This window comes from Petromyzon marinus, chromosome 45, assembly GCF_048934315.1.
Source record: "Petromyzon marinus isolate PM22_M1 ecotype Great Lakes invasive population chromosome 45, UKy_Petmar_22M1.pri1.0, whole genome shotgun sequence".
Classification (NCBI taxonomy): domain Eukaryota; kingdom Metazoa; phylum Chordata; class Hyperoartia; order Petromyzontiformes; family Petromyzontidae; genus Petromyzon; species Petromyzon marinus.
The window spans coordinates 2978669-2991111 of NC_133711.1; the positions used below are offsets into that span (position 1 = coordinate 2978669).

General features: G+C 47.9%; 1 protein-coding gene across 1 annotated transcript in view; it reads left to right on the forward strand.

The window, feature by feature from the left end:
• The window catches only part of LOC116952043 (phosphorylase b kinase regulatory subunit beta-like), a 139998-nt gene that overhangs the window by 16431 nt on the left and 111124 nt on the right, over positions 1-12443 (forward strand). Inside the window, exon 2 of the mRNA XM_076074042.1 lies at positions 11598-11687. Coding sequence (XP_075930157.1) covers positions 11598-11687 — 90 coding nt within the window. The remainder of the gene's footprint in view (positions 1-11597; positions 11688-12443) is intronic.

Here is a 12443-nt window from a genome sequence, read left to right on the forward strand (position 1 = left end):
CATATAATAAATCTTATGCCAGATGATGGAGTCTGCAGGCTCCAGGCCCCTGCTGTTGTAACGGTATGAATTGCCGTATTTTCCCCATTGTGAGACATACCTATCACTCTATATTTTAAACAGGAACCTCCTGAAAACAAGTCATGAGACTCGGTGAGCCTTTTGTGGGTAAATGTATGCATACACTGTGCTGGAGATCGTCTGAGATGCGCCTGATCTCGTCACATCTCAGAAGCTAAGCTGGAGCCTGGATAGCGGTAGGAAGGCCACACGGTCGTTATGGGCTGCTGGGAGGGGCTACAAGGTGGGCAGTGCAGTAACAAGCCATTGTTTTACCAACTAAACTAAACTTTTTATTTTACCAGGTAAGGCTCACTGAGCTATACAGCTCTTCTTCAGAAGCAATCTGGCAACCAATGATAGCTCAACAAAGTGGATTCTCATTTGGAAATGTATAGCAGCCAAATACTCTAAAAGTATGGTCAACCCCGTGGTGACGCACAGTGTGGGGGATTCCCTCTTGCAGAAACTGATTGGCAAAAAGACTGTACATGTGCAAGCTTGATTAGAAATGTATTACAATGAATGCATTACTTCATCCTTGACTCCCGCCATGGGAATGTGGAATTTTCTTCACGAGTCAACGGAGTTCCTAAAGAAGCTCCCACGCACGTGGAGAAAAAACGCCGGACATTGGGGGTACGACCGGAAAGCACATGGGGGAGCTGGAGAGGAAAAGCGCGAAATTCTACGTGGCACGGAGAGAAATCTTCATGGCATGACAGTCAACCCGATATTTTTAATTCTTAGCCCTGTAATACATCCAAATTAAGTGCAAAATCAATTTGAATGATTATATCTTTTTTGGTGTAGTCATTGGTGGCCAGAGATCACTACACTTGGAGCTACAAACTTTTTAAAGCCATTATTTTTTATTACGAGTGATTGAATTGAATTCGCTTTCAATTAAGCGTGGAGCATTATTTTTCTCTTCCGATAATATATCAGCGCGGAAGCCCTAAATCCTCGTCTTATAGAAGGACCTGCTTTCGTGTATCGATCTGCCTCCCCCCCCCCCCCCCCCATATCACAAGGCTGTATGCCCTCTAGAAATGAACACTGTAAACCACCGAAGGAGCTCTGGAGAATGCTCAATGAATTTCTGCCAGAGTGGTGTGGCTAGGAGAGTGTTTGTGTCTTGCTTGCTAGGGGAAGCGGTAGTGTAGCGGTTAGTGTGCCACGCTGTGCACCCGGCGACCCGAGTTCGATTGCCGCTCACGGCCAACACCAACACCAATGACAATTATCTGAACCGGTCCTGGGCCTCCCCTAGGTCGACTCAGCATCAAATGGGTGTCTGGTGCGATATGTAAAACATCGGCACTTAGTGAGACAAAGGCGGCCGGGCGTGGTGCTGGCCACCCGCCCCCCCCCCCCCCTTATGGTGTGCTGTCCTGGCCTTTATAGGTGATACTTGCCAACAGCACTTGCCCTAATAGTCTGTTAAGGCTATAGGGGGGATCTTTGTATGTTCTTGTATTGCTTGATGAGTAGTCCACCCACATGTGAATGCCGCGTACTTAATGCAGAAGTGTGACCAGCGTGTATATGTAGGTGTGCTTTCTTGCCCCTCCCTGAATAAAACACGAGATCGCATCATGGGCGTTGATTTAACGCGGCCGTTTCTGACCTCAACGCGAAAGTTTTCAATTATTTCGTAAATCAATTATTCCAACAAAAGTTTTTCATCAACGGTTTTAGTCGAGCAATTGAGACGTAACCGAACGCACGGTCTTATTTTCAAATGAGACCTGGGATAAATAAGTATCGTACAATAACATATGTTACAGGTATCACAGATTGTATTTATTTCATTATTACGCCCATTTGGCTTGAACAGGCCTAACAATGCCCATTGAGTCTCAGGACTCCTTTTCAGGAGGATCCTGCCAGGTTTTTCACAGTTGCGGGTGATGTTGCTGCTGCTGCTGTGTACAGTAAACGCAATTTAAGTAATTTGCAGATCATTTTTCTTTTGGGATGTTTTGGCCAATACCAGTTACGTTGTTTGGGTTTTCTTAGCTTTTGGATAAAACTGGAGATCCCGGAGGCACCTAATTAAAAACAGGGGAAGAACATTCTAATGCCATATAGCATGGTGCTCACATCTAGAATCGGACCCAGATGCTTCTTGTTTTAAGCTACAAGTGTTACCACTGCTGCCACCAATTTAAACTATTAAACCAAATATTTTTTTTTATTTTACCAGGTAAGTCTATATAGCATTATTTCCAAAGTGACCTGGCCACAAATGATAGCCCAATGAAGTGGCTTATCATGGAGGAATTCATAGCAGCCAAATACTCTAACCGCATGTTCTCAAATGTGGAGGAAAAAACTGGTGGACCCAGAGAAAAATGTACCGTGACCGCTGGGAGACACATGCAAACTCCTAAAATACACGCATTAGGGTTGTGGTAGAACCCACGACCTCCTGTATACGAGGTAAGGTAGTTAACATCTCGCCACCACAGGACTCCAATTGAATAGAGAGGCCAGAGAGACAGTGAATGATGAATTTAAGCCAAGACTGGGAATCAAACTCAGGTGCTTGGCTTCATAGCATAGTGAGTCTATGATTCTGAAAATAATAAAAGGCCTCCCCCACGCTGTGTTGTTCACGGGAGCTCTTTGGCCATAGTTCACTATGTTTGCTCGGCATGGGTTGGGTGAAGGGGAATCGGCATATGGGAGCGGTTTAGGTGTCACTCGGCACTGGTGGCTGGAAATCAAACTCAGATTGTTCTGGGTTCATAGTGGAGTGCGCTAATTGCTCTACCACCACTCTGTCCCTATTATTATTCGGGACGCCGTCCTGGTATGTATGAGGCCGTAGATTTAATGCGTACCCTGACGCCTGTATATTTGGAGTTCACATGTTTTCCCCGTGGTCGTGTGGATATTTCTCCGGGTCCTCCAGTTTTTCCTCCACATTTAGAATTATGCGTTTAGAGCATTTGGCTGCTATAAATGTCAACATTATAAGCCACTTTGTTGAGCTATCATTTGTGGGGAGGTTGCTGCTGAAATAGAGCTACAGTGAGGGAAAAACGTATTTGATCCCCTGCTGCTTTGTACGTTTGCCCACTGACAAAGAAATGAACAGTCTATAATTTTAATGGTAGGTTTATGTGAACAGTGAGAGACAGAATAACAACAAATAAATCCAGAAAAACGCATGTCAAAAATGTTATAATTTGATTTGCATTTTAATGAGGGAAATAAGTATTTGACCCCTCTGCAAAACATGCCTTAGTACTTGGTGGCAAAACCCTTGTTGGCAATCACAGAGGTCAGACGTTTCTTGTAGTTGGCCACCAGGTTTGCACACATCTCAGGAGGGATTTTGTCCCACTCCTCTTTGCAGATCTTCTCCAAGTCATTAAGGTTTCGAGGCTGACGTTTAGCAACTCGAACCTTCAGCTCCCTCCACAGATTTTCTATGGGATTAAGGTCTGGAGACTGGCTAGGCCACTCCAGGACATTAATGTGCTTCTTCTTGAGCCACTCCTTTGTTTCCTTGGCCGTGTGTTTTGGGTCATTATCATGCTGGAATACCCATCCACGACCCATTTTCAATGCCCTGGCTGAGGGAAGGAGGTTCTCACCCAAGATTTGACGGTACATGGCCCCGTCCATCGTCCCTTTAATGCGGTGAAGTTGTCCTGTCCCCTTAGGAGAAAAACACCCCCAAAGCATAATGTTTCCAGCTCCATGTTTGACGGTCGGGATGGTATTCTTGGGATCATAGGCAGCATTCCTCCTCCTCCAAACACGGCGAGTTGAGTTGATGCCAAAGAGCTCCATTTTGGTCTCATCTGACCACAACACTTTCACCCAGTTCTCCTCTGAATAATTCAGATGTTCATTGGCAAACTTCAGATGGGCATGTATATGTGCTTTCTTGAGCAGGGGGACCTTGCGGGCGTTGCAGGATTTCAGTCCTTCACGGCGCAGTGTGTTACCAATTGTTTTCTTGGTGACTATGGTCCCAGCTGCCTTGAGATCATTGACAAGATCATTCCGTGTAGTTCTGGGCTGATTCCTCACCGTTCTCATGATCATTGCAACTCCACAAGGTGAGATCTTGCATGGAGCCCCAGGCCGAGGGAGATTGACAGTTCTTTTGCGTTTCTTCCATTTGCGAATAATCGCACCAACTGTTGTCACCTTCTCACCAAGCTGCTTGGCAATGGTCTTGTAGCCCATTCCAGCCTTGTGTAGGTCTACAATCTTGTCCCTGACATCCTTGGAGAGCTCTTTGGTCTTGGCCATGGTGGAGAGTTTGGAATCTGATTGATTGATTGCTTCTGTGGACATGTGTCTTTTATACAGGTGTAGTGGGTTCACGGGACACGAGACGGTGGAGTAGAGGCAGCACTGTTTATTCAAGCTTAACAAGGGTTACACTGGAAGGGGTAACGGCCCCTTCACCCGTATTCACACTGGGACACCCCTTAGGCTATCTAGCCTAATCTCTGTGCTCCCAATTCCTCCGCTACAGGCGCCAGAGGAGGCTATCTGATCTGGCCCTGGTCAAGCACAGATCACGGCACCCCACCAACCAGACCGACCCTTAAAAGGGCTCCCGCTCTGAGGCTCTGGGGCCGCACCATTGGCTTACCCTGCCGGCCCTCAAAAGGACAGCGGTCAGGGAAGTCCCAGGGTCTATCTAGCCGGTCTTCCTTCTTCACTGCTTCTTCATTCTTGGCTCCAACAAACTGCCCCGAGCTCTCTGGCTCCTCGCCCTTTATACCCATACACCACTGAGGGCGGGGCTATAGCGGACGTGGTTGTAGCCACCATGGTGTGATTGTGTGTTACCTTCCCACAACACCCCTACATCACCCCCTCCTGTACAGCCCGCAGCCGTCCCGGCTGCAACAATATTGAACAATAAACAACGCAACAAAACCCCAACCGTGTGTGCCTCATAACAATCAAACGCCCCAATAAATAACCCAACCCACCTATACAAAGATACACTATATACAGCATATACATTTCCCCCCCCCCCCCGCCCCCCCGCATTCAATCGGAGCCACCCGTCAGCGCAGCAAAAGGAGACATAACAGGTGAGTAGAACAGTGTGAACAGAACAAGTGCAACCAGAAGGCAACATTACAAAAACCGGCGTGTTTTGGCGCGAGTCCGTTTTGCGGGGCCATTGTAGGGGGGGAAACCGGTCGGACCGGCGGTGGGAGCTGTCCGTTCGGGTGAGCAACCCTCCGGCATCCCGGGAGGACAATCCCCATCCCCGCCGGGTGGCGCAGGCGGCTGGGAGGCCGTCATTCTCGAGGCACCTGAAGATGGAACAGTTAGTGGCATATCAGGAGAAGGCGGCGAAGTCGCCGTACGGGAGTCAGCGGACACATCAAATTCTCGGCCTGTGTAATGTGGTGGAGGAACGCGCGGTGCCACAAACGGCTTCAGGCATGAGGGGTGTACATACCAGCGACGTTTCCCCCACTGAATACGAATACACTGTGGCCGCATGACCTGCATAATTTCCACAGGACCCCTCCATGGCCGCAACAATTTCGCCGAGGTTGCCAACGGTACTTGAGGGCAGTACAGCCAGGCTCTGTCACCCGGTCTCCACGCATGTGTGCGTGACTGGCACGATCGCAACCTCTCATTAGCCTTCTGTTGGGAATTAGAGTTTTGGGCGGCTGCCTTTCGCGCCTCGGCCAACCTCAGGATATTAAATTTGACATGGTCGGCCAATTTCGATTTTTCGTTTGGTTTGTAAACCCGCATCTGAGTCTCAATAGGTGGATCAACATCGCGACCGTACATCAGAAAGAACAGCGAGAATCCGGTCGCCGCGTGAGGAGCCATTCTGTAGGGAGCCAAAACCCCCGGGATCTGAAGGTCCCAATCGGTCTGGGTGTCACACACTTGGTGACACAACATGGACGTGAGGGTTCTATGAAGGCGTTCCACCATTCCATCCGTTTGTGGGTGATAAAAGGAAGTACGGATTTTTTTAGTACCGAGGAGCGCACACACCTCATGCAGAAGGACGACAGATAAGTTCTTCCCTTGGTCAGTCAGCAGCCGTTCGGGAGCACCTTTGTCGAGGACATAGCCCTGGACAAAGGCCTCGGCGATGGCTGCTGCTGACTGGTTGGCGAGGGGCCATGCCATAGGCCATCAAGTAAAATATTCTACGCCAACCAGCAGGTACTTATTACCCCTAGGGGTCGCAGGGAAGGGCCCCAATATATCGAGTGCGCCGCCCGTAACCCATCCCCTAACGGCGGCCACTCCTCCAGCTGCGGCGGCTGTTGGGACGCCTGTGGCATTTCGAGATCGTCGGCCAAGTCCGCTGGTGCTGTCCCAGCAGCCCTAGCAGAGTCGTCTTCCTCCCCAGGTTCTTGCGAGTGGTTTGTCTGTCTTGTATCCATTATAAAGACCACTTCTGACACCAGTTGTAGTGGGTTTACAGGACACGGAGACGGTGGAGTAGAGGCAGCACTGTTTATTCAAGCTTAACAAGGGTTACACCGGAAGGGGTAACGACCCCTTCATCCGTATTCACACTGGGACACCCCCTAGGCTATCTAGCCTAACCCCTGTGCTCCCAGTTCCTCTGCTACAGGCGCTAGAGGAGGCTATCTGATCTGGCCCTGGTCAAGCACAGATCACGGCACCCCACCAACCAGACTGACCCTTAAAAGGGCTCCGGCTCTGAGGCTCTGGGGCCGCATCACTGGCTTACCCAGCCGGCCTTCAAAAGGACAGCGGTCAGGGAAGTCCCAGGGTCTATCTAGTCGGTCTTCCTTCTTCACTGGGTCTTCATTCTTGTCCCCAACACACTGCTCCGAGCTCTCTGGCTCCCCGCCCTTTATACCCATACACCACTGAGGGCGGGGCTATAGTGGACGTGATGTGATTGTGTGTTACCTTCCCACAACACCCCTACACAGGTAACAAGCTGAGATTAGGAGCACTCCCTTTAACAGTGTGCTCCTAATCTCTCGTTACCTGTATAAAAGACACCTGGGAACCAGAAATCTTTCTGATTGAGAGGGGGTCAAAATACTTATTTCCCTCATTAAAATGCAAATCAATTTTTTACATTTTTGACATGCGTTTTTCTGGATTTTGTTGTTGTTATTCTGTCTCTCACTGTTCAAATAAACCTACCATTAGACCAAAATGGAGCTCTTTGGCATCAACTCAACTCGCCGTGTTTGGAGGAGGAGGAATGCTGCCTATGACCCCAAGAACACCATCCCGAACCGTCAAACATGGAGGTGGAAACATTATGCTTTGGGGGTGTTTTTCTGCTAAGGGGACAGGACAACTTCACCACATCAAAGGGACGATGGACGGGGCCATGTACTGTCAAATCTTGTGTGAGAACCTCCTTCCCTCAGCCAGGGTATTGAAAATGGGTCGTGGATAGGTATTCCAGCATGACATTGACCCAAAACACACGGCCAAGGCAACAAAGGAGTGGCTCAAGAAGAAGCACATTAAGGTCCTGGAGTGGCCTAGCCAGTCTCCAGACCTTAATCCCATAGAAAATCTGTGGAGGGAGCTGAAGGTTCGAGTTGCCAAACGTCAGCCTCGAAACCTTAATGACTTGGAGAAGATCTGCAAAGAGGAGTGGGACAAAATCCCTCCTGAGATGTGTGCAAACCTGGTGGCCAACTACAAGAAACGTCTGACCTCTGTGATTGCCAACAAGGGTTTTGCCACCAAGTACTAAGTCATGTTTTGCAGAGGAGTCAAATACTTATTTCCCTCATTAAAATGCAAATCAATTTATAACATTTTTGACATGCGTTTTTCCGGATTTTTTTGTTGTTATTCTGTCTCTCACTGTTCAAATAAACCTACCATTAAAATTATAGACTGATCATTTCTTTGTCAGTGGGCAAACGTACAAAATCAGCAGGGGATCAAATACTTTTTTCCCTCACTGTACATCCATCTCGCTATATAACAGAGAAGGAAATTAATATGTATTTCTCGTGGTTTCACATCTGGGGTGCTCAATAAAATGTGCAGTGACAGTAATAGAGAATTAAGACAGAGTCACTGGCATGTGCAGGACCACTACTTCTGCCTTCAACCTCAGCGATATTTGACCCCCAACATTACCCGTCTGCACGCCGATCATTGCCTTGCGGCAGCTTTGTGCAGAATACGTTCACGAGCTCGTAAAATGTGCACGTGGTTCAATTTACACGTGCACGTGTGTGTGTGTGGGTGTGTGCTGCTTATTCGGTAGTGTAGTGGTTAGCGCGTTGCGGTACGAACCCCCGACACGAGTTCGATTCCCGCTCACGGTCAAGACCAATGATGATTATCTGAGCCGGTCCTGGGCCTCCCCTAGGTCGACTCAGCCTCAAATTAGTACCTGGTGTGGTGTGTAAACATCAGAACTTAGGGACGAAAAAAGGCAGTCGAGCGTAGTGCTGGCCACCCACCCCCTCGTGTGCCATGCCGACCTTCAGCACTTGCCCCAACAGGCTGTTAAGGTTATACGGGGGATCTTTGTCTTGTTATACCTACGAATATATTGGTGCAGTTTCAACGTCGCATATCCCCAGGCTGGGGACAGAGATGTAGGCAGATTTGTTAAAAGGCCAGATATGTGAACGTCTATAGAAAATGACAGTTACAATACAGTGAGGGAAAAAAAGTATTTGATCCCATGCTGATTTTGTACGTTTGCCCACTGACAAAGAAATGATCAGTCTATAATTGTAATGGTAGGTTTATTTGAACAGTGAGAGACAGAATAACAACAAAATTCAGAAAAACGCATGTCAAAAATGTTATAAATTGCTTGCATTTTAATGAGGGAAATAAGTATTTGACCCCCTCTCAATCAGAAACATTTCTGGCTCCCAGGTATCTTTTATACAGGTAACGAGCTGAGATTAGGAGCACACTCTTAAAGGGAGTGCTCCTAATCTCAGCTTGTTACCTGTATAAAAGAAACATGTCCACAGAAGCAATCAATCAATCGGATTCCAAACTCTCCACCATGGCCAAGACCAAAGAGCTCCCCAAGGATGTCAGGGACAAGATTGTAGACCTACACAAGGCTGGAATGGGCTACAAGACCATTGCCAAGCAGCTTGGTGAAAAGGTGACAATAGTTGGTGCGATTATTCGCAAATGGAAGAAACACAAAAAAACTGTCAATCTCACTCGGCCTGGGGCTCCATGCAAGACCTCACCTCGTGGAGTTGCAATGATCATGAGAACGGTGAGGAATCAGCCCAGAACTACACGGGAGGATCTTGTCAATGATCTCAAGGCAGCTGGGACCATAGTCACCAAGAAAACAATTGGTAACACACTACGCTGTGAAGGACTGAAATCCTACAGCGCCTGCAAGGTCCCCCTGCTCAAGAAAGCACATATGCATGCCCGTCTGAAGTTTCCCAAGAACATCTGAATAATTCAGGACAACTGGGTGAAAGTGTTGTGGTTAGATGAGACCAAAATGGAGCTCTTTGGCATCAACTCAACTCACCGTGTTTGGAGGAGGAATGCTGCCTATGACCCCAAGAACACCATCCCCACCGTCAAACATGGAGGTGGAAACATTATGCTTTGGGCGTGTTTTTCTGCTAAGGGGACAGGACAACTTCACCGCATCAAAGGGACGATGGACGGGGCCATATACCGTCAAATCTTGGGTGAGAACCTCCTTCCCTCAGCCAGGGTATTGAAAATGGGTCGTGGATGGGTATTCCAGCATGACAATGACCCAAAACACACGGCCAAGGCAACAAAGGAGTGGCTCAAGAAGAAGCACATTAAGGTCCTGGAGTGGCCTAGCCAGTCTCCAGACCTTAATCCCATAGAAAATCTGTGGAGGGAGCTGAAGGTTCGAGTTGCCAAACGTCAGCCTCGAAACCTTAATGACTTGGAGAAGATCTGCAAAGAGGAGTGGGACAAAATCCCTCCTGAGATGTGTGCAAACCTGGTGGCCAACTACAAGAAACGTCTGACCTCTATGATTGCCAACAAGGGTTTTGCCACCAAGTACTAAGTCATGTTTTGCAGATGGGTCAAATACTTATTTCCCTCATTAAAATGCAAATCAATTTATAACATTTTTGACATGCGTTTTTCTGAATTTTTTTGTTGTTATTCTGTCTCTCACTCTTCAAATAAACCTACCATTAAAATTATAGACTGATCATTTCTTTGTCAGTGGGCAAACGTACAAAATCAGCAGGGGATCAAATACTTTTTTCCCTCACTGTTGGTGAACGGATACACATTTTCACAAGCTGCCTTAAACATGGGACAGTAGTGATTGACTGCCACTCTATGGTGTAAGCGAGGTTGGGAATGCACTCGGTATGACATGAATTCCGGGTGCGGTGTGTGAACACACTGATGATAACAACTGATGAGAGATGAGAGACGAAGCTAACTACCGAGTGGAGATGGAGGGAAGGGAGGCTGAAGAAGACAGCAGAAGAGATGGTAGCAGTGAAACGGGACCGCAGAGTTTGGAAGCCCCGACTGGGCCAGGAGCAGTTGACCCTTATGGCGGGACCCCGGGGTCCTAGAAGCCCCCGGCTCTCGCATAAAATGCGTTGCGACGTCATTTTATGTCTGTTGAAGGCGAACGATACGGCAATCTATTCCTCTCTACGATCTCTACACGATGCGCCAATTAAAGTTTCAAATTCTTGGTTCTTTCGGTAAAGTCACGTTGAAGGGAAACAATGAAATAATAAAATATATAAAACAATAAAATTATCACGACGTTTCGACTGCAACACAAGCAGTCATCATCAGGTGTGAAAACCAACGGCACCTGATGATGACTGCTTGTGTTGCAGTAGAAACGTCGTGAGAATTTTATTGTTTTAAATATATTTTATTATTTTATTGTTTCCCTTCAACGTGACTTTACCGAAAGAACCAAGAATATGAATCGCCGCAGTCACGAAAGCTTTAAATCAAAATTTAAAGTTTAAAAGTTTTGTTTATGACTATGGCATTCGTCCTCGCTGCGCTTGGACGACACGACAACAGAATGATCCGCGCCAGGTAGGTCGCGGTGTTTATGTGCGCGGTGGGACGGAGTCGCCAAAAATAAATAACTTAAATTACTATTCTAATTACGATTCTAACTTCCGTCTATTCGGGAGCCCAGTGTCCCACCGTAAGGTTCAGTTGAGGAAAGGAAGGAATGGAGTGAGAATGGGGAGAGGCCATTATCCAGCATTCGGAAGTTGCCATGCTGACAACAATAGATTCTCACACAGACCCATAGACTCACACAGAGACCCATAGGCACCCAGGGTGAACCCGTACACTCGCATAGAGACCCGTAGATACCCATAGACTGACATAGAAACCGATAGAATCACATTTAGATCCATAGACTCAGACGCTACAGGCTGACAACAACAACAACAGCAACAACAAAAGGGCTCTCACAGGGTTAGATAAATGACATTGAACTGAATTAATGGGTTGAGCAATCCCGGCCATGCGCGCACGTGGGATGTTGACGCCTGCTGCTCCGCATGTGTTTGTACCAGAGTCGCTGTACGACGCCGTCAGAGCCACGGACCGGGAGGAGAAATATGAGAAGAGCCTGTGGGAGTCGCTGGACAAATACTACTGGGAAGGTACAGCACACGCACGCACACAACGGTGAAACACACACACACACGTACCCTACCAAACCAAAAAGAGACAAATATCCCCGTTTAGCCTTAACATACTGTTAGGGCAAGTGCCATGAGCGAGCATCTATGAAGGCTGGCACGGCTAACGAGGGGGTGGGTGGCCAGCACCTCGCCCGGCTGCCTCTGACTCCCGAGTGGCGATATTTACTACACACTACACCAGACACCAGGTACTCATTTGAGTCTGAGTCGAACTTGTGGCGGGGGGCAGGCGAAGGACCGGTTCAGATAGTCATCACTGGTGTTGACTGTGAGCGGGAATCGAACCCAGGTCGCCGGGTTTAGGCCCAGGGCCTAAGTTTGATTCCCGGCCACAGTAACGTGAGTGGCGAGTGGTCCTGCCACGACCGCCCCATCACCCACCCCCGCCCCCCACGCACATTCTTGGCACATTGAGAATGGATTAATATGCACATTCTTTATTATTTTAGCAGCATTTCATTATTGTTTAATTGCTCCATTCTTCTGCACCAATTATAATTATATTATTGTACAAATGACATACGGTATGGAGAGCGGTGGCACCTGAGTTCAAATCTCAGCAACGGCTAACATCATTTGTGAATGATGTCTGTATCGGTCCTTCCCCTCCCTTCACCACTATTGTTGTGAAGTATGGTCAAACAACTCCCATGGGTGACACGGCTTGGGAGGGAGGCCTTCATCTGGCTACGGATTGACAAAGGGCCCTCTACC